This window comes from Diadema antillarum, unplaced genomic scaffold, assembly GCF_040938485.1.
Source record: "Diadema antillarum isolate AM-2024a unplaced genomic scaffold, OU_Dant_1.0 seq00002259_RagTag, whole genome shotgun sequence".
Lineage (NCBI taxonomy): Eukaryota > Metazoa > Echinodermata > Echinoidea > Diadematoida > Diadematidae > Diadema > Diadema antillarum.
The window spans coordinates 37,148-64,804 of record NW_027272888.1 but is presented as its reverse complement, the minus strand read 5'-3'; the positions used below and the strand labels follow the sequence as shown (position 1 = coordinate 64,804).

The window sequence follows — 27,657 nt, the reverse complement described above, 5'->3', positions numbered from 1 at the left end:
CAAACCACAAATCTATCCCTCCTTGGGAAAGTGGACTTGCAATGGATGTGCAGTGGATACTGCCTTCCTTTTTCCCTGACAAACTGCCCGAGTTCAAGGCGCTGGAAAACTACTGCTAGGATTGGGGTGGGGCTGGCGTGCCGGCAGAAATCTTGGCCATGAAATGATAATTCACCTGGCGTGTAAAACCAGTACTTTTGAACATCCAGTTGACATCCATCCATAGCAAACAGAAAAGATCCATCCACAGCAAACAGAGAAGAAATAATATAACATTTACGCATCTAGCAAATACCTCTGAAGTTACATTACAGCACTGAAATGATATTGAGCAAAAAATCTGCACGCTAAGTGTACAATTGAAGGCATGTTTAAAAATATTTCATGTCATGATTTAATTTCTGTTTTGCTCGCTGTTTATTTGATTCTGATGGTAAAGTTCACAAGGATTTTTTTTTAAATCAAAAAGGCTGAAATGAGGCAAAATAACAAGTGCCATCTCAGTGCCTGTCAAAGGTCATGATGGACCTGCTAATGTGAAGGGTCCAGACAAAGTACAGAGCTGTTGACAGGAGTAAACCTTGTACTCACGTATGTTGCAGTCCAGAGTTTGGCCTCTGCGTCGAAGGAGATGAAGACAAGATCTTCTGGTACTCCTTTCCTGGCCATCATACGCTGCAGGATCAGGTTGGAACCTGGACCAATCATGAGCAGATTATATTCATACATTAATTTTGTAGATACATATGATATATAAATATGAAATAAAGAGGTCTTTTTTTTTATCCAGGGTAGCCTCTTCAGTGTTGCCACTGCTCTGGTACCAGAGGGCCCTGCCATTATTATTAGCCTAGCATTGCCAGGTACCCGTTTATACACCTGGGTCGAGAGGGACATGGTGGGTAAAAACGTCTTGTCCAATGATGTAAGCACTGGGCGGGAATCATACTCAGGTTCTCCGATTGGGAGTCAGGAGTCTTTTATCCACTATGCCACAATGCTCCCATAGGAATTTAGTTCATGATAATGGAGATAATGCAGAAAGGTTTCTACAGTTGCTAACATGCAATGAAAATTAAATGCAGTACACTTTCATACCAAGGAAAGCAGCAAGGGGGGGGGGGGGGGGTTAATGCAGGAAAAGAAACCCCAAATCCCTATCAAAATGTGGCTGTGAACAGATCATGTATTGAAATCTACACAGGGGAAAGTGACAACAGATTTCAGGAGTACTTACACTTCACTGATCTGCAACATGGAGAGGGAGACATCCAGTTTAGATTTTTAAAAATGTGACTGGTGCTATCAATGCCAATATCATGTATAGAAAAATACTTTCAAGGCTACAGTCACAAGATCCTTGAAAGGTCAGAAATCACTGTACTAGCTAGACAAAACACCATTCCTTCATGGGCCCATCTATTTGGATGTAACAGCAAATTGAAATAGAAAGCAACCCTCACAATTTTTCAGAGGGTAATGAACTCGTCAAGCAAGGATTTGTATTAAAATGTGTGCAGCAGGGTGACTACACTCATCTTTTTCCCTTGCCATGTACAATGTATGTGTCCCTGAAACATTTAATAGGTAGCAACGTTTGATATAGAATGAAGTTCCATAATTTGCATTCCAGGTGATCATGTGGTCATACTGTAAGTATACTGGCATGCAGTAGGGTTTAATGAAAATCATTACCCCTGCATGGGACATCTATTTCAAAGAAAAATAAAATCTGAATATCGTGCAACTCTCACAGTTTGCAAAAGGGGTTGAGGTATTCTGGATAGAATTGCTGCAGGAAGGATTATTTCACAACTTTTGTACCTTGCTATTTGTGTGTCCACAAAACCTACTAACCATAAAAGGCATGTTTTTCTTTTGCTTTTTTTGCTCAATGGATATACTTTGTACGATGAGCCACTTTGTTAGTGATTATATCTGTCTGACTCAAGAAGGGTTATTTCTCATTTTTGAAAAATCAGCGTGTAACACACACAGATCTATTACATCAAGGAACCGCCTATAAAGCACAGGATTCAGTGGATTTGTAGAGTCTCTCAAAAATAGCTCAAGTCTGCCAAATTTCAATTGGGCTATTCATTTCACTGCCTGGCAGACATCTTAAATCTAAAATTTATAGGGATTTTTTCCCCCTGAAATACATCTATATGGAAAATTGAATTGCAATCAAAAAGCTTTGTCTGATACAGCAGAGTAATTCTAAAAGCCATCATGCAGTATATGCCTCCAAACATTTGAACTGGGCTGCACTCTAAGGCAATTATTTTGTAACTGAATACAGCACTACATAATTTGATTTAACAGTGTATTATTTTATTCAATGGTCCTCATGTATAATTGCAACATACAGTACTAATGCTGGTTGTCCAGAATGAGGAGAGTATACACTGTGTACATCTGTTTCTTATCAATAGCATTTATTATACATTTCTTATTTTAGCACATGTTTGGACGTACAGTGCATGTTAGTGATGCATTTAAGCAGTTATATAGTCTACAGTACAGAAAGCTGCTCCGTACAGAGTCATACAAGGAGAGAAAGAAAGAGGTCAAAACACAATAACAGTTGGTTCAACCATTTGTATTATGACTTTTATCATTTATAATTCAAAGCACATCTTGTTCATACATTTATGATATCCAGTCCTTCTTCTCATGAACCCTAAAAAAACTTGTTTAGGGTGACCGAAATTGCCTTCTTGCGTTTTTATATTTGTGCGAAGTAAAGTCTTTGACTGAAATCAAAAACATCTTCAATGGGTCAAATTACTAGGCAGAGTTTTATTTGTTTTTGGTTTGGTATTGTTTTGTTTTTGGCTCGGTTGTTTTGACAGTAACATCTTGATTTACGCATTGCCCTACATCTACTCGTCGAACAGTAATACAGACAAAGCCCCAAAACAACAAAATGGAGGGATGGACAAGGGCATCAAACGTGATGTATATACCGAATCCTTTAAAACCGAATAAATTTTACTTCTTGCATGCAAACTGTCACTGTCAATGTATGTTTCAATCCATAGACATCTAAAATATCTCAACGCCCTAACTGTGATAAATGAGCCACACAAACAGAAGATCTTGGAGAGAACTTTCACTTGTGAGCCAATCAAACGAGAAAAGAAGAAAAAAGTATGGCACAAAGAGCGGGGTGATGTAACAGCCTTTCTTGGTGGCATTTACACAAATCCTGCTTTTGTACAACATGCCAAGCTGAGTTATCCCGAAACTGATCCAAACCAAATTTGGAAACACAAACATGCCAACTCTTATCATCAGAGTCATACTTCATGGTGGGATCGATGGCATAAAATGCATGACATGCAGTACATCATGCTCACTGGATCAATTCTTCTGAAAACAAAAACTTAAAAAGTAGTGGAGGTAGACAGAGTAATATTTTTGGAATCATATTTTAAACCTGACAGGATTGGTCAGCGGTTTTATCTGCAAGAATGAATGATTGTATCATGAATAAGCAATTATCATCTCATATTCTGTCTAATATTTGTATAGAACACATCTACAGCGAGGCATTCATCTGAAAATGACTATGAAGATTTACAAGATCAAGAACACATCATATGAAATTCTAGTGCTTTGAAAAGAAAAGAAAAATTACACTGGCAAAGTTGTGTTTTCAATATCAAGAGGCACAATTTTTTATTGCTATTGTTTCTTATCAAAGACTATAGCTCCTATCCTTTGAATTAGAAATCAAATGAAATTCTGGCATATTGGGAAAAAAATAAATAAACAGTTTTTGGGTTTCTTCATTTTTTTTGTTTTAAAGAAAAAAAACACACACACAAAACAAAACAAAACAAAACCAAAACTAAAACCAAAACATATCTCAATCATCAAGTTATCAATACCGTCAGAATTTGGCAAAAGATGGGCATACTTGTGATTTCTAACAACTTTTTATTCCATACAGTACACACAGCATTACCTTTGTATATATATCTATGTAATTTAGGACAGGGCAGAATTTGGTATTTACTGCAAAAGTAGAAATTTTCGCGCATTTTGCGCAACCAGAAACTAGCGCGAAAATAAAAGCATGCAAATATTTTTGCTTGCCATATGTTCCTGTGCGTGATGTCTTGATTCCGCGGAATTAAAAACACGCGAAACTCTGTTTACCCGGCCAAGCACGAAAAATTAGCTGCGCGAAAATATCCACTTTTACAGTATACTGTATTAAGAATGGAGTGTTTTATGGTGGCTATGTAATTTTCTAAACCACACAGTTCAACACGACTGCAAAAAGTCCTGCAAATATCTGCAGCAATAATGCTGTTCCACACAAGATTATTAAACACATTAAAGTTGGGATCTCTTGTTAAATTGTAATTCAGACTTTGGTTCCATGACATTTGCTCCTGCGACAATCACTCCCATGATATATCTGCATGCTAAGCCAAACGTAAATTCAACCCATAAACATAACCCTAACCCTAATCCTAATTCTCACATCAAACTAAACCTAAAACCCTATCACAACCCTAACCCTAACCCTAAGTCCTTAGAGAAAATAAGACCGGAGCAATTGTCGCAGGAGCAAATGTCGTGTCACCCAGACTTTAGTCTTTACCCCCCCCCCCATAACAAAGTTTAATAGAACACATAGTTTAAACTGAAAGTACAATAAGGCAGACTGATGCCTTTACTACACAGTTGATCACTAGAAGTGTTTCTCTTCAATGTTGGTTTCTGTAATAATGCACTTAACAATTTTGTACAACACTTTATATACACAGGGAACAAATATGCCAGTTGCAGCCCAATGCCAACACTACACAAGTGAGAATACTCTCATAATACCAGTTCAGTAAAATTCTTTATACCTTCCATATTCATTATCAGCGACTCAAGTTCAGCATGTGGCCAATAGGTGTACTGTATGACTGTGAGGCATATATATATTCACAGTAATTTACCATAGTGACCGTATCGAACTGTCTCATTTAAGTGATGCCACATTTCACTCCGTTTCATTGCATTCAGTCATGCAGCTGCTGATATTCAACTGCACGAAGAGAGACGCAAAATCAATACTGCCTTTGTTCTGTTTCTACAGATGTATTGATGGGTTTTAAAGGTTGTTGATGATTCCATGTTATTTATTTGTTTGTGAGATCTATGTGTACATTTTTTTTTTTTATGAGAGTGTCATCTCACTGTATGTTACAGTATGGTATTCATATCCTTCACATTGTTCTATCAGTTGCATACATTAAAAAAAAAAAAAAACTAAACTAAAAGTAAAGAATCCCCCTCCAAAAAACCCCCCAAAACTAAAAAGGGCTGAATTATGACAAATACTATTTGGCTCTCGGTCATTCAATAAATAAAATGTGTTACAGATATTTTTTTTCTTAAAACTTTAATAGCTACAATTTAACACTACATACATATATTAAAGCAATAATTCCACAATCTATCGAACTGCAAATGTGTTTGACTACTTATGGTTCAGTTGGTATACAGCATTTTATTGATAATGACATAATATAAATACCTATCTTATCTATCATCTATCTATCTATCTATCTATCTATCTATCTATCTATCTATCTATCTATCTATCTACAATCTTATCTATTGACAGGGCTCCACATTAGCGGTGACCCGGGGCCACTAAAATTAGATGTTGCGCCACCAAATTTCCAAAAAGGTTATCTTTCGGTAGCCTGATCAGGTAGCTAAAATTCAAAATAAATCTTGAGAGGTTTCTATGTCCTTTTATTTCAGGCCACTACATTTCTGTTCTTAGGCTACCACAAAAAAAAAAAAAAAAAAAAAATGTTAGTGTCAAACCCTGCTACTGATATGGGTTATATACAGTATGTGTACAGTACACGCTCACATTTTCTTTTCTAATTCCTTTTTGTTTTTGATTTGTTCTTGTAAAAGGAAGAAAAGAGCACACACCTCACTTTGAGAGCATCCACAACCATTTGTGTAAGAGACAGGTTGTTGCTCAAAGTCATGCCAGAAAACCTCTTCCCAGTCTAAATACTCTCACTTGTTGTTTTTCTTTAACCAGTTTATACTGTCACTAGTTTTTTCCTAATCTTTCACTCTTTTTTTTTTTTCATACGATGTGGTCAACATTATCCAGAACGTTGTGAGAGAGACATCACAAACAATTGGAAAAGGGCAATAGTATGGAACGTGAGCTCCTTTATTGACAGAAATTCAAGCTGATGGAACTCCTATCAGCTGTATAGAGGCGTGATTTTAAGCAAGCTTTCTCGCTTGGAGGGGATACCTGACGGCTTGGTCAGTCAGTCCAATACTCTACAACAGCTGAACGATCAATACTTTTCAAGCATAACAATTCTGACAGCATCTCTCTCGAGTAGCAAAATCTGGCTCAGCACATGGACATTTATTATTTTCACGTGAGTGGAGTTCTTACCTTCTGAGATGAAACCTTTTAATCTGTCTTCACTGAATGTTTCTGCTGTTCTCTGCACCTCCTACAAACATGGAAAAACAAACAAACAAACAAATGGAGTCAGAAACAGTCAAACGACATATTATACTAGAAATTTCGCTATGGCGACTGTTATGCCTCCGCCATAATGCATGATTCTCCTAATGGGTCTAGATAGTACATGTGGACAATGAATGATTACATTTTCACAAAATTGGCAAAATATTAAAATGACAAGTTTGTCACAAATGTGTTGAATGTTCACCTTCCTTGACCTAGGTTTAATTGGATGAATAGGAGAGTATGTATTTGGGATTGAAGAACTTTAACTTGACTTTGACCCATTCATACGTTTATGCATTGAGTAATTTTCAAGGTATGGAGAAAAAGTGCAATTTCTGTATTAAATAGTAAATTGTTACCATTTTCATCTGGCCTTTGACCCTAAAATTCATAAGATAATCACTACCAGGCAGAACATGCATAAATATGTAGTACGTTTCAAGATAACTTGAGCCACTTCCGAGATATGGAGGAAAAACTTAGTTCAGCACTTTCACTTGATCTTTGACCTTTTGACCTTTGAGGCAAAAACAAAAGAAAAAAAAAACTTTCCAGAGAATCTCTATTAGGTTATACATGCATACACCAAGTGTAAAAAAAAATAATCCTGCTGGCATTGCATAAACATGAGGGAAATAGTGAAATTTTGAAGTGTTGCCCTTGACCTTTGACCCCTGACCTTTGGCCCCATGAACCCTAAATTCTCCAGATAATCACTGCCAGTCAGTACATGTATATATACTATGTTCCATGAAGATACCTTGAACAATTTCAAAAAAGTGAAGTTTTAATATTTTTCTTGAGCTTTTGACCTTTGACCTCATGACCCAAACTTTCACCGGAGAATCTTAATTGGGTAATACATGTATACACTAAGTTTCAAGAAAATATCTTCAGGCATTGCATAGATATGATGGAAATAGTGAAATTTTATGTATTTGACCTTGACCTTTTGGCCTTTGACCTTGAGCACGTGCATCCAAAAGTTAATAGGCACAACTTCACCCCCTAATACACATACATGCCAAGTTTCATTAGGATACCTCAAAAGGTTTTGATAGTTACCCTGTCCACGAAATTCATTATGGACTGACGGAAGGACGGACGGAAGGACGGACGGACAACCCGAAAACATAATGCCTCCGGCACCACTTTGTGGCAGAGGCATAAAAAGGTGTTCCTTGAATTCTTCTTACATGAATATCTGCTGACCGTTGCTTGATTTTTTTACTTTTACCAAAATATAACTGCTGACACATATATTAATCTCCATTAACTTGCCAGATTTCATTCACTAGGCTTTAGTTGTTCTGCCACCACCCATCTTTAACTACTGCACACAGAGCAACAGTTTGTGACGAAGCAGCTTTCTTAACTATCAACCTTTAAACAATAAGACATCCAGCCAGATTAAAAGGGGGAAGTTACCCTTGACAGTGTAAAAATCCTTCCTTGAGAGAATGCATGCCAAAGTCAGTCTTGGAATTCTGATGCAACATATATTTTTCATCACATCATAAGACAAATCACATCCATACTATACTAATTTAAATTATGAATTTGAAGCAGTGATTAACTAAGCATGACAAAGACAGGACAAAGCTAAAAGGTCACTGAACTTCGGCTAAAACTGTCACATCCAGCCATTACTTCAGCTGGAGGACTCTCCAGTGGTGATGCACATTGGTGGAATTGAAACACAAGTGTTGAAAGTTCAAAGGACAAGGTCAAAGGTCACTATACTTTTGTTTGTTGGACAGGTAGAAATAGTTGCTGATAATTATTTGCATGGACACAGCGGGCATGGTAAGTCAAAGGACAAGGTCAAACTTACTGTACTTTGGTATAAAATAATACAAAAACATCACTTTCCAGCTATACCTGAGCTAAGAATAACCAGTGGTACTATCATTATCTGGTAAGAAGATTAGAAATGAACAAAAAATCAGTGGCTTACAATGACAGGGGTGAAAAGTCAAGGGTTAAGGTTTAAAAACCACCAAAATTTAAGCACATGCCATTTTCTGGCCATAAATTTCACCACGTAGGTGGTCCCCCCCCCCCCCCAAAAAAAAAAAAATATATATATATATATATGTATGTGTATATATATATATATATATATATATATATATATATTGCTGTAAATGGATTGAAATAAATAAGAAATGAAATAGACTTATAAGAAAATAGATATTTTGTGCAGAGGGTTAAAGGTTAATCATTGGCCAGTGGTCAAGGTCAATAAACTTTATCATAATAAAATATGTGTGAAGCCTGGCCATGTACACATATGGCACATCGTATAACAGTGATTGTGAGATACATGTAAGTGGAGGAATCGCAACCGACTAGTCAAATTGCTCTGGTTTCAAAATCTGAATTTCACGAAAGCTTGCAGGATTTGCAGAGATGTAACCTTGTCTTTGAAAGGAATTCAACATGAGGTGCAGATAACACCTAGAGCTTCTGGTCTACTATGGGTATTTACTGTTTCCCGTCATGTAACAACACCTAGCTGCAAAATCTACCTCCTAATATGTCCTTTGCTCCCAACAATGTGACTGAGATGTGTATAAATAAAAAAGAAAGAGAGAGAGAGAGAGAGAGAGAGAGAGATAGAAACAGAGAAAAAAAAAATGGGACAAACAGCCCGATGACACTGCAGGCACTGGTAATGGGCGAATTTACAGATGAGACTTGTTTGGGTGCAATCAATATTCTCCGCAACCTCTTGGGTGCTTCCTCTGTCTCTGGTTGAGAGTGCATGGGTAACTGGGCACGCCACGAAGCCTGCTCATGGGACGCCGTGATTGAGCACATCGGTGCGACGTGCCGTCTCCCCCATGTCCACTAAACCACGAATTAACCCCTTTCATAGAGGCGCTGGCCAACTTGCTCTAGAGACACTTTGGGAGGCCTTTAAACAGATGGTAATGACTCACTCCTGATCAGCAGGAGTATTCATCTGGTTAAGATTATGCAACTTTGAATGAATCTACATGGAGTACAGCTTGGTGCGCACTTGTAGGGAAGTCCCTAATTGCCTCTTTTATATGTTTTCCCTCTAATTACTATTAATCAGCTTTAAGAGAAGCCACCTTCATACATTTGGCAGAGTTTGTGAGGGTCAAAAGTTGAAGATACCTTAATTATCTCAAATTATCTGGAATCTGCCCCCCCCCCCCTTTGCGTTTCGCATTGTAATTCTGAAATGTGAGAATCCTCGAGAAGCCTTGTTTTAGCATATATCCAAAAATGCCTGGCCTGGTTACGGTTGATACAGCACATTTCAACAATGTTGTGATGTGCAAAACTCGTCAACATCGTCAACTCGTCAACATCTTATCAACCGGGCCCTGGAATCAAACCAGCATTTATTCTTTGCACTCCTTGGGGAACACTCTGGTAAGGCAACCACTTAATTGTACACTCATGCTAGATTTTAGTATGATAAATTTAAGCATAAGGAGACTGACCAGAAATGATATACGAATGAAACTTAGCAGAGAAAATGGGATTCCACTGGGATTTGACCCCAAAACCTCCACACTGCTAGCTGGTGCTGTTACTGGCCGAGTTTTGGAAAGCTCTAGTTCTGCATTTGTGCATGAAATCTTTCACAGTGCATTCCCGTTATAACGAACACAGTTATAACGGAATTCCGGTTACAACGAAATTAAAATTCTGGCCGCATTATTACCGGTTCTTAGTTTTTTATTGTTTATTTGTTCAGTTATAACAAAATGTCAATATAACAAAAGAAAATTGCCAGTCTCGAGGACTTTGTTACAATGGGAGTCTACTGAACTGTTCATTGCTCATGTTTGGATTCATTACATAAACAACTGCATCACTTCAGTGATCCCTCGCATTTATTCCCAGGTTGATTTCTTTCTTTCTGGTTTATATCAGGTTTGTGATATCTTATGAAGACATGAGCAATGAAAACTGAGGGGTTTATTAAAAGGAAGAAAACCAAACTAGGGCTTTCCATAGCTCAGTAGGTATAAGAGCACAGCTCTTGCGATTCAGAGGTCTCAGGTTCAAATCCTGTTGGAACTCCATTTTCTTTGCCAATTTTCATTCAAATCTCATTAAGATAACGTTCTGTTCCCTCCTGAGTACCACCTCTTCACACACCTAGGTAGAGAGGAAATGTAGGGGTGGCCAAAACGTATCTCGCTCAATGACAGAAGTGTCAAGACAGGGCTTGAACCCTGCACCTTCTCATCGATAGTGCAGTACACATCAACACCATCACAAACTGAAGACAGTGATATTACTGATCATAATACCAACCTGGCCCCGAGCGACGATCTTGTTGAGGATGTATTGGCCATCTTTGTATATAATGTGTGTCTTCTTATCAAGCTGTACATCTTCCAACTGTAATGACAGGAAATGAAAAACAACAACTACTGGTAAACATTCATTTGCAGAAGACTTGCATGTTAGACAGCACAGGCAAATGATATGACATTATGATTATACAGAGGGGTGAAATATAGAGACTGCTCTGACATTTGAGTAGTATACTACAGATCAACATACCATTAAATCTCAATATTGGGTCATCTGCTATCATACATTAGTTAAAAGTGTCTTGTTTACCTTTAAATGTCTGATGAGGTTTCATTTTCGATACCAATCAATGCATACAATTGTACATGTATCATTCTAATATTTATTCTTTTTAGTTCCATATATGTAGTTATACATCAATTGTGTTGAATAAAGATGAGCATTCTCTGCATAAAGTGGGCTGAAAATGATAACTTTTCACAGGGAAACATAACATACTGAATTATAGCATCACAGCATTCTATAAATATAGAGCAAGAAATCTTCACAGCATGAAATTTTTGCAAATTGGAGCTGACAGCCTATTTTTCGGCACGAAATTTTCGAGAATTGTCACTGGCATTCAATACACATCTATAGTGTAGACAACAACTTTCAAGTGCATTTTAATTTTGCGAATCTGGCTCTCGCAAAATTCGCGAAATTAGAATGCACGCAAAATTTCTGTTTTTTACAGTATATTCAATAGAAAAGTGACTTTTCTCTACTGGTAGTAGCTCCTACAGTGTTTCAAACCATCATCTTCAGCTTTCGCATCATGAATATGTGCAGTATTTGATGGTCGCATGGCTTACCTCTACATACTCGTGATGGTTTTGGTCTAATGTCTTCAGATTTTTGGAGATATAAGCTGCAGGGAGAAATGGAAAAAGAAAAGAGGAATAATGTAGCCATACCTACTTCAAATAATATCACTTGTTGTGTTTACTCCAAGAAGGTTTTGCACTGTAAGTGTACTGGAAGGAGAAGAAGGAACAATATCAAACACACACACACACACACACACACACACACACACACACACACACATTACACAATTTCCCATCTTTTCTCTCTGACACATTTTTGAATTGTGTCCTTATATTTCCTATGAAAACAATGTACACTGTACTTGAGAAATTAATATTCTTGTTCATCTATTTCAATTCTTGCAATTTTCTCAGGCAATTGTTAGGTACTGAAATATAACTGGACGATTTGCTAAGTACATTGATATTGTGTGTGTGTGTGTGTAGGTGGGTGTGTGTGCTTGTAATGATTATGGTACATCAGGTGTAGTGAAGGACTGAAAAGTTTTCAGTTATTCACTCAATGGGGGTGACAAAATATTGGTAAGGTGTAGGCCAAGCTCGCATCAGAGAAGCTACTGGTCAATGACATTGTGAATGCCATTCTACTTTTCACTTCCATTTTCAACAGCCTGCACTGTGTCATATAGACACCTTTTATAGACATCGTCTTCATCATATTTAAAGACGTGCTCCACAATGTCTGCTGGAAGAGAGAATGACAACAGTACTTGATCTTCATCCAGAGAACATGCCCCAGCTGCTTCTCAGCTGCTGGTATACCATCTTTATGTCATCACTGGCATGCAATAATGTGTTATCGCCAGATGAAATAAAACATGAAATACTCAGCTGGGACGAGAAGGTCGCAAATGCAAACAGTACATTTGCAATAGCTGAAGTTATGACTTAGATATGGTGACAAGCATTAACATATATTTATACTCTTCTGACACTGTTGTCTCCCTGTTTCTGAAACTGAGGAAATCTCCAACTATGTGTAGTTGGGTAGATATATTATTAACATCCTTCTTGGCTATGTATGCCATTGAAGTGCCCTTCTTGTCCAAAACCACTCATAATACACAATATCTTCCTCTTCTTTTGAATGAAATTTAACAGAGTTAAACACATGCTCAAAACATTTTTTTTTATTGTATACTATTGCAAAGTTGAAAAAAGACAAAAGTTTTAGAAAGGTTTCCCCAATGGAATTACTGCCTTTCTTGCTCTCATGAGATGACATTGCATTGCTTTCATTTCTTCCGTAACTCACATGCAGACAAACAGACAAAGGAGTGATCTTCAATTTGAAGGGCACCAAGGCACTGCTTCAACGTTCCGATTTTATCACACATAAAACTGGTAGATATAATATGTGTCACATGTTCCCGGAGTAAAAAAAAGATGTCTGTCAGCATCCCCCAACTATCGATGGTTGGGACAAATAAATAGACATGTCGCTGTGATAGATTACAGGCATGCAAAGAGCATTTGATTGCATTCAAACAAACGTTCACAGGAAGGGCTGGGCATTATGACATCACAATACTGTGCAAGATCATCCCTTGCCACACACCGGTCCCTGGCAAGTTGTGTCTTTTTTGAGTGGTAACAGTTCTTGCGGTACCCAGTACTGATTCAACTACCGTATTTGTTGGGACCTAGAGGAATGGCTGAGAGCTTCAAAAGAAAGCATGATGTGCCACTATCCTTCTGCATCTGAAGATGACAGTATATATGCACATAAACCTACCCATTCCAGGGTTGTCACGGAGAATAATATCCTGAGTTGTGATCTTTCTTGGCTCAAATATCAAGGTAGTTTGCAGTCGCTACATCTGACCCCCCCCCCCCCAAAAAAAAAAAGAAAAAAAACCCAACAACAACAACAACAACAAAACAAAAACTATATAACAAAGCATTAGAGAAATATATTGAGATCTTGCAAAGCATTTCTTCATATTGTGCATGGCGGGTTGGTATAGTTTTGAAAAAAATTGTATGGCTGGAAATACTGTCAATTTCTATATGAGTGGCACATCAATTTTGTACCAGCTAGGTTAATATGTTTAAGACATACCAGAAAGCCACATGGCAGATGAATATTAATTGTACAGGATGTCAGAAATTTGGCATGCATACTAGAAAAGATGCCCTTCCTGTCACAAAATCTCATGAACTCATAAATTAAGTTATCTTTGCTGACATTTTGAAGTCAAAGTTGTGAGGAAATCATGTCAAGGAGGACAATTCCAGTGTTGACAATTCTCAAGGCAATATTAAAAGCTTTCAAGCCTGACAGGGAAATTGTCTCAATTTGCTGGCTGCACGCAGCAGGACTTCAGGCCTATTTCCTACGCCACGGACCTATGTTTGCCCAGCTTATTAAGTGATAATCTCACTGCCACTCTCTGGTCCTTTCACCTCCACTAGACATTATACTTCATATCCCACGACATCATCCCCATCTCTCTCTCTCTCATCATACGAACTACTTGCACTATATATTCCACATGTACAAAAAAAAAGTGTTATATTCATGATATAAATAGTACATAAAGCACAGATATTCACTCACTCCTTCTATCCTAACAGCATTTGTAATGCAATGCACTATAAACACTTTATAGACAATTGATAATATCACTGATTATCAGTCTCTCCATCTACTGTAAACGTGGAAATTTTCGCGGTACATTAATTTTCGCGGATTTCGCGCTACGCTCGGCTAGCGCGAATTCAAAAACGCGCGAATATATCTTCACAATTTTCTACGCACATTTTGAACGGGATGAATTGTGTGCGCTTCATCGATGATCCTGCTACGTAGTACAATGTACAGGCATGTTTACGCTACTAGTACTGTGCGAAGAGACGATACCCTAGATTGCTGTGTACTGTAGCATGCATGTGTGCACCGCACGCATCGATGCTACAGTCCCCCGTGACTACGGTACTAGAGTCACAGCTGTACTACGTATTTGAGTGCTTGTACTCGCAGTCGAGCCGCTCGCTACGTCGCTTGTCGTACGCTGGCATAGCAAGCTATGTAGCAGAGGCTTTGGATGAAAGCAGTGAATGTGTACTACAGTAAAGTAACCTGCTGCGGAGCGCGAATTTAAGAACCCGCGAATACATTTTCGAGCCGCTCAGCGCGAAAAATTAATCGCGCGAAAATATTGACGTTTACAGTATCTAAAAGTTACTCTCACGCACATACAGTATATCGGCAAAATTTTTGCTGGCAAGTGGCTTTTAGTGGTACTCAGTGAAACTAGCAAAACTAGTAACAATCTTCCTGCATGTTCTAGTCCATTTTCAACAGTGCTGGTCTTGTACCATTCAGACAAAATTTGGCAGAAATCAGGCTGAGGATGGCTTGCAGAAGAGGGCTTCTACAAATGTTTAATCATAACATACACGCATCTACATGAAAACTGTCTGTGATCAAACGTAGAAGTAATATCCCACAAGAGAACTTTATCCATGATTTTCCTATCCTGGCACTACACAGTACCTGCCATGTACAGCTGATGCTGTGCAAATGATTGAGAGTGCTTTGCTTTCATAGATGGCTACTGCTGACCATGAAGGGATGGAGTGGCGCATGTTTATAGGCTGATAAAAGCAAAGGGAAGCACCTCACTCCAGATTATTACCATCAGGTGTAATTAGCCATGGACATGAATGATGCGCCCCTACCACAATCCATCATTCGAGGGTAAAAGATGATAGCTGGTGGCAGTTATACAAAGTGAGCGTGTTGGCCGAAGGGCGGGAATCATAAAAGAAATATGAAGTAAACTTAATAAAGCAGAACGTAATGAAGAGAAGGCACAGTCATTGTAACATATATGAAAATGGTGACAAAAAAAAAGGAAAAACAAGAAAAAAATAAAGAAAATTAGCCCATGATTGCTTTCTGAGTGGCCATCATTTAAAGGCAACTCAACTGTAAGAATATGAAACTATAGGTTAAAAAAAGAAGAAAAATAAAAAGGAAAAAACAGTTCTTGCAAAGATCATAATAAACTACAGGAACCAAAACATTCAGCTTGCAACAGATAACACAAGGGAGATGATGATGGGAGGTAATACAGAAGAATGGGAGGAAGAAGGCTACAAAGTTCAACTACATACATTGTATAGAGAATCAACAACAGACAATGACCAAATGTTCACAAGGATGTAATGCACAGAAATGTTCTTGTCTGTGATGTCATAAAGAATGTACATTTTACATATGTATTATATCGACTGCCTCAAAGATTTCTGATATAAAATTTACAACTCTCCATTTTCCTGTTTTAATTTCTTTCAAGTGCTCTTGACAAAGTCACACTTTGAAAAGTGCCTCAATGTCTAAATCCTTAAAACAAATAATAACCACCCGACACTGAACTACTGATGGATAAACTGACTTTATGGTGTAACTGGTTATCGACAGAGAAATATCTGTGATTATTATCCATACAGAGGATTTTTAGAACCCAAATACAAGTGTTATTTTGTCAACGCACCTCATTACCTCCGACCCACTTTATAGAAAGTTTGTTGAACTCGACCAATATTTTTTGCTGAGGCGACCAATATCTAAAATATTGGATGGCAAGAGGGGGATTCCCCAAAGTTTTTATAAACTGCTCCGTGATTGGTTGAGATATACGAAATGACCCGAAATATATAGTAAAAACGTCTGTGATTGGTCAATCACGAATTAACTACAATATCGTTTTTTTTTTCTCTAAAATTCTGTGTTTATACCAACAAATGTCATATATTAATTAGTTAATATTGTACATCAAAATACATAGATCACTGTTTTATCTGGGAATTAAGTGGATTAACTTGCACTGCAGAGTGAACCATACCCCATGTCAGGATCAAGTACAGTAGGAGACCATACAGCATACTCAGAGACAGAAAGGTAGCATAAGTGATATTCTTTGCTAAAATCCTCTGTAGGATAATAATGATAATATCGGATGTCCTATTTTCCATTAATACAAGGAAATATTGGACTTGCTAAGCAAAATATTGGACTTGTCTTCGACTCGTCCAATATTTCCTTGTATTAACCTCAAGGCCATCCAATATAATATAATTATTGGATACTGTTATACTGACCTTTTAAGTCTGAAACAGAGACTAAGTGACAACAGAGAAAGGAACAAGAGAGTGTTTGATACATACAACAACAAATAGACTGATACAAATATTATAGATAAAGAAAAAGAGAGACAGATAGTCAACAATTTCTTGCTGACAAGAAATGGGTAAACACTGCACCACTCCACCCTTCCCATCACCCCTACCACCACCACCATTGCCAACTGAATGACAGAAGGAGGTTTGAAGCTGAAAGACTGCTGGTGTTGTATAATGCACACGTAGCTCTAAATGCACAGCATGGGGTGGCATACCACGACAGGGATGTCCCACCCCTCCTGCTGTGGGTATAACATGTGACTTAAAGGAACTAGGGATGCAATCTGCTATCAAATGCATACTATCTTGGTACATAACTTGATGACTACAATATTTTTATGTACACGTTTGCCAACAAGCATCCTATGACTGTCAATCAGTCACACACAATAAACAAGGGCTGTGTTTTCAGTTATTTCACTGATGGGTCAGCTTGTGCCGATTTGAACTACACTGTACATGTATTTGAAATCAATTTCTTTTTCGGTTCGGGAATAGTGATACTAGAATAAAAGAAGACTATTATTGATGGCTTACTGAGCATCTGATGCCAGCTCGTGAATACTTCCAATGGTTAACTTCGTATCTCTTTAATTTATCAATGTATTTACTTTATTGTTTTTCATCTAAAGACAGCCAAATCAGGGGTTCATTCATTGCTATCCTTGGATGCCTGGCAACAAGATAATAAAGTAAAAATTAATTCAGAATACTTATGCTGATGCAAGAAGACAAACTATAACGACTGCTGACAATGTACATCAGAAATATCCAGTCAAGCATAACAGAAAGTTCTATCGTTTAAAATTAGGAGCCATTCGCAATGGAAAGGTTAAACTTTAGATTGGAAGGCAATGAATCATTTCATTAAAAGTTCATCTTTAATGAAATGATATAGCATTAACTTGTAACTAATTCTAAATCATCAAGTTAATTCAATAGTACTTCAACATCTACTATAGATTACTGTGTATAAAGAGTGGAACTTGTCTGCATCACAATAACAGTTGGCAATAGGTCTTTTCCCCCATTGTTCACTGTAAAACTTGTAAGTCTAACACAATTAAGTGCTGGAGGAGTTTTACAGTCATAATCTGGGACACTGTCACTTTGTGAAAACAAAGTAATAGATAATGATAATGTTGAGAAAGTTTGGAAAAATCAATTGTTCAGATTTTCTTTTCATAATGTTACCATGGAAAAGGAACAAATTTATCAAGGGTAGAAAGTGATGCCACTTTCAGTGGCGGATCCAGGCGGGGGCGCACCGGGCGTGTGCCCGCTCTTTTTTTTGCTCAAAAACAAAAGAAATAAAAAGAAAAAATGAGGAGGGGGGTGTGTGCACCCCCTTTAATTTTGTAAAAGCACCTCCCCTTTACAGCATTCCTGGATCCGCCCCTGACTTTGGTAGATATATAGGTAAAGTTCAGACAATCCGCAAGTACTGTATCATGTTTGAGTGGGTATTACTCCATTTCTGCTGGTGATTCTTTCTCTCTAGTTGATAGACCAGAGTTGTTCTATACTCTCTTTTAATTGGAACAGTAGCCGTGGCGAGTGTCACATCCTGACCAAGATAAATTGTTGATAGCATTAAATACAAAGCTGTGCCCAGAGAGTAGCTTTTTTATTTTCTCTTTTACCACAGAGCCTCATGAATAATAAATGCTTTGCGAGAATCACTGGCAGCTGTTATTGTTTGCGCATCACAAAGGCAGACACCCCTCCGAGTGTGGCACAGCAGCCTTGACTCCTCCGTTTTTTTTCCCACCACGCCTCGTCACTGATCTCTCCCTGATTCAATCAATGTGCTTGCTATCGCTGTCAGCCATCACAAAGATGTATGTTGACAAGCCGTGCAGCAGACAGAAAATGATCGCACGATCAGTATCAACTTGCAAATAAACAAACTGGACAGCCAAATAAACTGTAGCCTGTACTATGGGCCGAATTGCTTTCTGAGTTTTTTTTTTGTCTTCATCTGGAATTTAAAAATGACATTTACGTCAAGCTATTCATCAGCAGAAATAAGGACTATCAGACTTTGAAAGTTGTTGGGTAACTGGAAATATATGCAGAACAAGTGAATTTCATATCGAATTGTGAGTTATACCTGTACATTTAACGTATCATGCAGGATTTAACATTTGCAGGAAGACTATAGACCCCAACAAGAAAATAGGTTCCAGTACATGTACAGTGACTGAAAGCACATTTCATTCATCACCATGCTGTTGATGATACACAGACTATGCCTTGCATACCGGGATGTGTTTCACTTAGAGTGTGTAAATATTGCAGCAGCTGGTGACTGGACTTGAATGGGATCTATTTTTCTCTGCATGGACTCCACTCTTATAATATTATTAATGCTATTTTCAGTTTGTACCTAAAAAAAAAAAAAAAATCATTTTAAGCCAATGCTTATCTTGGTAATTTACCATTTAAGATGAAATTTCTACAATATGAATCTCAGGGTCATCACATCAAACATGGAAATTATCAAACTTGACTGGTTGTGTTAAATTTATTTTCTTAAAAAGCCTGAACTTGACCAGAATTGTTTTGCCAACTATCAACCGGTTTCAAATCTCAGTTATCTTGGGAAAACGATGATGAAGGCACAACCTGGATAGCTTGGAACAATAATAATAATGATGATTAATAATGATAATAAGATGACACTGATGATAAGATACTGCTACTTTCAATGATAATACAACATGTTCTTCTAAAGCACTATAGTGTATTATAGTATAAGCATTATAAAAATCATCTTTGGTATACTGTGGTTTAGCTCTACATGAGTGGTTGCAAAGAATGGGACTTTGGCAAAGCTGAACATTATTGTCTGGAATGTGGATGCACTCATCATAAATTGCATTTAGCATTTTTACATCCTGGGAAGGAATAGATACTTTGATCTTTGATAAAATTCACACCATTGATTTACTTTGAACAACAGTTTGGTTAGTACATACAATTGTAAATAGATGAAACACGAAGAAGAGAGGATGTATGTACATTAACTGTCTGTGTTTTGATTTGTTGATGTTTGTTTTGTTTTTACTTTTGAACAGACTACACCATGATAATGGACTGACAATCACTTGGATCCTCTGCATCTGTCATTAGTCTGTCTGCAAACTGCAATCATCTCTACTGTATATCTGTTCAAGGTCCCTATATGATACTCTATGAATAGCAAGAGTGAAAAGCCATCCCTAACCCCCCCCCCCCCCCCCCAAAAAAAAAAAAAAAAAAAAAAAAAAGTTTGTTGACAGGCAACCAAAACATGACTTAACATAACCTTTGAATGTTTGATGGCTATCACGAGGATGGCAACTTGCCTCTGCGCTGGAACAGAGATGAAGGTCTGAATTACGTGAGGCAAGGAAATGAAACACTGGTCGGAAAGACATGGTCTAGAGGTAGCATGATTAGATCCTGACCTACTTTCACTGGTCTTGCCTAGTCTTTATCCTCAGACAGCTTGAACAAAAAACAAACAAACAAACAAACAAACAAACAAACAAATGATGATGTTGCATGACAGACATTTCTCTTGACAAAACAAGGGTTCAGCAAAATAATTCAGATATTTCATTTCTATATCATGAAATGTATTGTTTCCACAAAACTGGGCAGTCATAGAGTTAAAAAAGCACCTGACTACAACATTGAAATTTACAACTAAAGACCAGAGAATAAACAAATTGCATATAATTTACTTTGAAATAGTAGTGAGTATGTGTAGTTTGAAATGTGCAAGAGATAAGATTGAAGAATTATGCAAATCCTATGTTATATTTTGTGAATGATATTAACCACCAATTGTCTTGAGAACTCATTTTGCCTTTTGTAATGCCACAAAGGCACCCAGATCACATTAAATATGTTTTAATTTACATTTTGATACACATTTACACACCTGTATAGGCAGCCTATCACACCCAACATAATGCCGACTCGCATTTGATTAATTTTTTTTCTTTAACGTTATGTATTTTTGATAATGATATTGATATTGTATTGCTGTATATCTCTTGTATGTCTATCACGTCTACATGTATGTATCTATGTAATACATGTGCTTGTACGTGCATATATGTACAATGTATGTATCAATGTAATGTGTATGCATGCAAACAAAACAAATTTCCAGAAACAGACAATAAAATCAAACTGAATTAAAATGAAATGAATTTTCATGACATTTTAGGGATTAAAAAAAGGATTGAAGCTCCCAGCACTTCCCTTAAGTAGTAAGGATTGCAGAATGACTGCGCATGCAAATGAACGAAAGAGAATATTCAGAAAACTGAGCTGAGAGTACCCCAAAGAGTCCCCTCTTTGCACTCAGATAATGGCAACAACATACAATTTGCTCAACTGGAGAAAACATTAACTGAAGTCAACTGCTGGTCACAAAAAGGACATAAGTGAGCAGTTCCTCCCTCAGAGTTTCATCGCCCTACATTTAAAGACAGTTACCCGTATATGGCCATTCAGTAGTTGCATTCACATACCGGAGTTATAATTTTTTTTTTGCATCGTGATGCACAAATCAATTTTATTTGTCATCATTCACACATATGCCGAACAGGTCAAATTGTTGTGACAGTTGAAAAATCAAGTGGCACTGATCTTAGCATCGCGATGCGTATCATGTATCTGAAAAAATAATACTTTTGTGTGTGGTGTGTGTGTGTCCGTCCACACAAGAATTAGCGGTTTTTGCATTACATTGCAAAAACTGATTTTCAAAACCCGGTAATTTCAAGTGTGTATGAACGTGGCTATAAATGTGTTAAGAAGGCTCGATGACAACAGAGAAGAGTCCCATTTCCCTTCCTCATGTTTTCTATGAATGATCATTCATGGATATTACACTGTACTGTCACTTGAATCAATGTCATGGGACTCGGGAAAAATATACAGAATCAAAGCACTGTACACTTGCAGTGGTACAAATCATTGCATCTTCCTTTAAGGAAAACTGAACTCACATTGGAACAAAGTTTTTGTCAAATACACTGTAGATGTGATCAGGTTTCTAAAGTCACTATACAAGGTACAATTGAAATCTATGCTTTGATGTTGATAAATGAATATAATGACATGCTAAAAGGTAAAAAGACAAACAAACAAGTTTTTAAAAACAACCATAATGAATATATCCCTCAGAAAATTTTTAAAGCTCTACATGTATCATTGTGGTTGCCATATATACATACCATCATCATTGCTGTCAGTGCAGCTTTTGGAAGCCAACGTGGACGTCTATTAAAAGTATTTAATATGTGTATATTAAATGTCTAAATGTCTGGAAATTTAACTGTCCTCTTGAAAATAAAGCTTAAAAGTGCTCAAACAGAGCTAGTTATCACAAGGTGCTCCTCGCAATAATGGGCAATTAGTTGCTAATGAGCATTTCCACAGTTCAGTTTTCCACACAACTGCGCGACATGTGCGACATGGGTAAAATTGTAGTTTATTCACAAAACAACAACAAAACAACAACAAAAAAACAAGGGGAAAAAAGGGGAAAAAAATCTTTATCATGAACAGAATACATGTAGCTTGTGCACCTATCAACATAGACCATGTTCTCCCTTTTGCACAGACAGACCTACATCTTAGATGCATGCATGCAATTACACTAAGTAGCATGTTTGCATGACATAACACCAATTACACTTTAGGTGTGTTCTGTGATCATAACCTAACTTCATCATCTCAGGATTATGATATGCTGTATCTACTATAGTCCATGGAGAAATTATGAAATGCAATTACTGATAGTGCTCCTAGTACCCCCCCCCCCCCACTGCTCCCTCGCTCTGAAGCCAACAACAACAGTATAAAGTTGTTGTTGTTGTTTTTTTTTGCACATGTGTGTAAAAAAACTGTTTGCTTCAGCCTGATCAGGAAAGTTTTTTCTTTTCTTTTTGTGAAAATGACAGTTCAGGTATTACATTGTTGCAGCTATCACAGCATTTATCAGACATCCTTGCAATATGTCAGAGTTAAACTTCTTAAAATACAGCTTGCTCCTTTTGTCAAACATGAGCCACTACTTTTTTTTTTTTTTAAGACTACTATACAGCAAAACTTTTAAAGCAGACAAATAACATTTTAGGCATGTACATTATGACCTCATAATCATGTTTCATCTACTATACTGCAGACACTTCTACAATCCCTTTAAACATAAGGCAGGTCCTCGTCATTACGTGCCCCAGGCACATTCACACTTGAGTAATCTTATTGCATTTAACGCCATCCCAACTGCCTCCTCCCCTCCACTCCTAGGCAACCCTCAACTCCAACCGCCAACATTCATCTGATTCAATAACATCGAAAAGGACTCACTTCCGGAGGCTGGCAGGGCCCAATTTTGAATTTGATGGCTTCTCTCAAATCACATTAAAAAAAAAAACTGATAAAAAAATGAGCAGTACTGCTTGAAATGACTGTTCACACATGACCCTATATTTCATCATATTCCTTGTGCCATTCACACATAACACTCTTATCCACATTCTATGAAAGCAATCCTTAAATTTTGTTTTGATGTCAATCTGGGGCTATTTTATTATCATACTATTTTTTTTTTTCAATAGTTCTACAGATGTAGGCTATATTTATAACAAATATTGGGTAACTGTGACAGAAAAGCAAGAAATGTTACGATATTACTCTTGCTATTTCATAGAGGTCTACAGAAATGTATACATGTCACACTCTGTTGAATGCAGTTGATGTAGTAAAACAAGCTCAGTCCATGCACATTCCTCTTAGTACTAGCTGTCTGTAGTGGTCTTCAAAAGATTTTACAAGAATCATGTCAAGATATACAGTACAGACTGTGTGCTTCATTAAATGGAATGTTTGCAAATAGCTTTTTAAGTTTTGAAAAGGTTTGAAGGTCCACTGTATAATATTGTATATTTAATAACGCTCTCCATCCATTCTACTTTTTAAACCTGAGTATATGCATCTTCACATGGTGACATGGCGGCATTGTCATATTACCTCAACTACACCCTCATCTATACAAGAAATATGTAAGAAAGATATATTTGTACCAATGATTGAACTGTTCAATAAGCACTGAGGAAGAAGCAATATTGTCTAAAAGTATTTAACTCAATATGATGTCATAAACTCCAGAATATATTAATGGTAACCCATTCAAGTGGCAACCTAGTGCACAATCTGAAATTTCCAATGAATATATGTGTTATGATACAAAATATTTCAACACGTGTGCCCCCTTTACTACTGCTTATTTCTGTGTATTTTTGTTAATGCGCATGCGCAATTATTTGTTGTTGTCATAGAAGAAATCATAACAAAAGAACGCTTTCATCCACTGAGCTGATCCGAGTCCAACGTTACCGGACACCCCGCACTCTCGCTTGTTTTGTGGATAATTTATCCACATTTAACACCAGTTAATATCGGTAAGTTTGACAAGAAATATCATTTTATTCATTGTGTGACAATGTATGCAAATATTGATTATTTACAGAGTTATTTGAAGTAATTTTATTGAAATTTATTAGGCACTCGGATGCTGAAGTAAAGGAGAGTCATTGAATATTGATAGATTGCACTTTGTCGAATTCTCGCCGTAATGAATTCATTTACAAGGCTAAATGTGTGCCATTTAATTTAAGATAAAGAATTTGGTTGACATTCTTTGAGTAAGTGCATCTTGTTCAGATCTTTCCTGCCTCTCTGATGATATGATTTATTTGATGTTGCATTGTCGATGCGAAGGATTGAATTGTTGTAAATGTAGATTTATCTAACGTAAAGAATAAGAAATTTGTAGATTTTGCCATTTTCGTGTGCGGTGTGCCGGTGTCCAAATGCGCTATGTGGCTTACTTTTGGGGCACGCGCGGGGTAGCGCTTTCTTGATGCGCGCATCCTTGTAGGTGCACGCGCGTACCCCTGTTTGCTACCCTGGATGGGAAATAATGGTGTTATTATGACATCAACAATACTGTTATTATTATGTCAACAATGATCTAATTAGCATATGTTGTGTGATGAAATTCCTTCTGTTTACATTGCATTATCTACATGTCATCTACTTGACAGTGAGTAATGATGAAATGGATATGTTTTGCAGGTGGCTGAGGCATACTCTCGCCATCACGGAGTTTGTCAGGACTTTGTTGTCTGCCTCCTGTTTTAACGGTAATTATGACCTTTGCAAATTGTAAATATTTTTAATATAATACTACGTTGGCGAGGCTTATATCCAATATGTTTTTATGAATATTTGTACCCTTGTTTTGCATAGGTCGCCAATAGTTTGTCACCTGATGTGAGAGGTTTTTGCAGGTCTTTGCTTTCATTGGTGTATTTCCTCATTTCTTTTTAGATGTATCTTATTATCGACACACTATTACGTCAGGTTTTGAATAGTGAAGATAATATTTAAAGCTTGGTTTTTAGAGTTCAAATGAAAATGTATTTCATGCAGGTCAATAATAATCTTCGTATGAATGTATTCGTAGAAGTAATACCAGTTGTACCATAAGGTGTTTCATTATAATAATGAATGTCCTCCATATTATTATTGATTTCTTTTGTTAAAATAAGGGAAAGTATTATTTTACTTCATCGCTATCTTCTTCTCCCTCTTTTCCTTCTGCGTCTTCTTCTACTTCTTCTTCTCCTTTTTTACTTCATCTTCTTATTTCCTCTCTCATTATCATGATTATCTTATCGTGTATTCTTCTAATTACAATTGTTATCATTATTGTTAACAGAATAGATGTTGTTACTTTCGTTGTTATTATCACGTGGATCTGTCTCTTTTATTCGCTTAACTATTGTTGTATCATTTTGTTTCTTCTGATGTGCACAGCCTGGATCACGATGGAGATGGTTTAGCTCTCTACCTTGAACACAGTGTTGCGTTGTTTTAGGTTTAAATTTTAATTTCATTCTTTGTATTCTTGTATTCCAAAAAAATGTATTGTTTTGTAATTGTTATTCAGATCTAAAAAATAAATGAATAAATAAATTCATTATTCAATTTAAAAGAATTGCTAATAATGCGTCGTTCTTTCTCCCCCAGTCTTCTTATTTGAACAACAGATTTAGAAAATTGCTCTCCCACTTTGATATTTATATTTCTTTTGTATTTACTTAAATACCGAGTGGACGCCTGTTTGTCCCGTCGGTGACATATGTAAACCTATGTGAGGATATATTTGTCTTTCTAAATGGGATTATACACAAAAGTAACACTATCACCCAAAGATACATGTGCAACCACCTACAATGTACTTAATTATCAATATCTCACCTCTGATATCATCCAGTACAGCAGCAATTATGAGTGGCATGACTACATCTATACAAGCATGCTCCTGACATATATTGTACACTCATTTTATTACTACCGGTATTTAATTTACCTACAAATGTATGAAATTTATGACCTGTAGCATGTATGTACACTCAGCAAAAAAAAAAAAAAAAAAAGAAAAAAAGAAAAAAAGAAAAAAAGAAAGCAAATACTTTTTCAAGTTAACATTTCTCACAGAATATTTGGCTAAATATTGATGAATTGTCCATATTTAAGGTAATTTAACCCATTGAGGAAGAGTCCCGGGTATACTCGGGCAGGGGTCTATGGGAAACGGGTGTTTTAGCAAAATCAGCCCGTCCTCAATGAGTTAATTGGCTATCAACCTGGTACGTGTAAGCAAATAAAAAGGCAAACTTTAAAACTGGCCTACATACAGCGTGCGGGTATGTTAGATTTGGGTAATAGGAAGCCTGCAAAGAAGCCCAGTGGAAATCTTCAAAATCTTACCTCTAAGTGACGTTCCCATTGGTATATTGTCGATGGTGCCGTGGCTGTTGGCATGGATGAGGAGGCAGTCCTCTCCATTGTGCCGGGCCGGCTCAACGGTGACTGTGAACTCTCCCAGCTCCTTGCCGATTGTGGAAATGGCCACGAGGCTGTCAGTAAAGAGGATATCTTGGAGGTCTTCTGTGGCTGTGGGTTTGTAGGTTGAGGGAGAGATAAAACGGGTTTCTGAAAATATCTGCAATGGAAACTGCAAATATGGCAGCTTTGCTGCTTAACTGAATACAGTGAATGTGGAATGTAATATGAAAAGTGGATTTAATTATCACACCTGCTGCCAAGACGATCAATCTTGACTGCATATCATTGTAATAATGTAAAACCAGAACTCTTCGCAGCATGAGACTTTCACACATTGGAGCCGACGGCCTTTTCCACGACATGAAACTTTTGCAAACTGCCAACTGGCATTCAATGCATTTCGTCGACAGAAACTTTCTTGTGCATTTCACTTTAAAAATTGTAAATCTCAAAAAATTTGCAAAAGTTTCATGCATGCAAAATTTTCTGGTTTTAGAGTATATTCTACCAGGCCTTCTGATATCGTGGTTGAAGAATATCACCAAATAGGCAAAATCTTCTGGAGGAAGCTTGACAGTATTAAACTGAACTTCTGTAAAGATTTTGATCAAAATAGTTTGGTCAAGGCATGGAAATATGATCAGACATGACACTATATTTTGAAGACCATACTAAAAGCTAATGCATTCAAATCTAATCTATCAAAAGTTGCACAATAAAATATACATGAGATTTTTATCTGGGGATTTAAAAAAAAAAAATTATCAGGCGACTTTGCCTCAGCAGCATGACCAACCCAAAAAACTTTATCGATATTAAATCATTGATAGATATGTACAA

The 27,657-nt window shown here is 37.0% G+C and overlaps 1 protein-coding gene across 1 annotated transcript in view; it reads right to left on the bottom strand.

Annotated features, from left to right (window-relative positions):
• Nucleotides 1-319: 319 nt before the first annotated feature.
• The window catches only part of LOC139714378 (ciliogenesis-associated TTC17-interacting protein-like), a 31,920-nt gene continuing 4,582 nt past the window's right edge, over nucleotides 320-27,657 (bottom strand). Inside the window, exons 2-6 of the mRNA XM_071626083.1 lie at nucleotides 26,740-26,925; nucleotides 11,689-11,744; nucleotides 10,832-10,918; nucleotides 6,449-6,509; nucleotides 320-695 (exon numbers count right to left, since the gene is read on the bottom strand). Coding sequence (XP_071482184.1) covers nucleotides 532-695; nucleotides 6,449-6,509; nucleotides 10,832-10,918; nucleotides 11,689-11,744; nucleotides 26,740-26,925 — 554 coding nt within the window. The 3' untranslated portion in view covers nucleotides 320-531. The remainder of the gene's footprint in view (nucleotides 696-6,448; nucleotides 6,510-10,831; nucleotides 10,919-11,688; nucleotides 11,745-26,739; nucleotides 26,926-27,657) is intronic.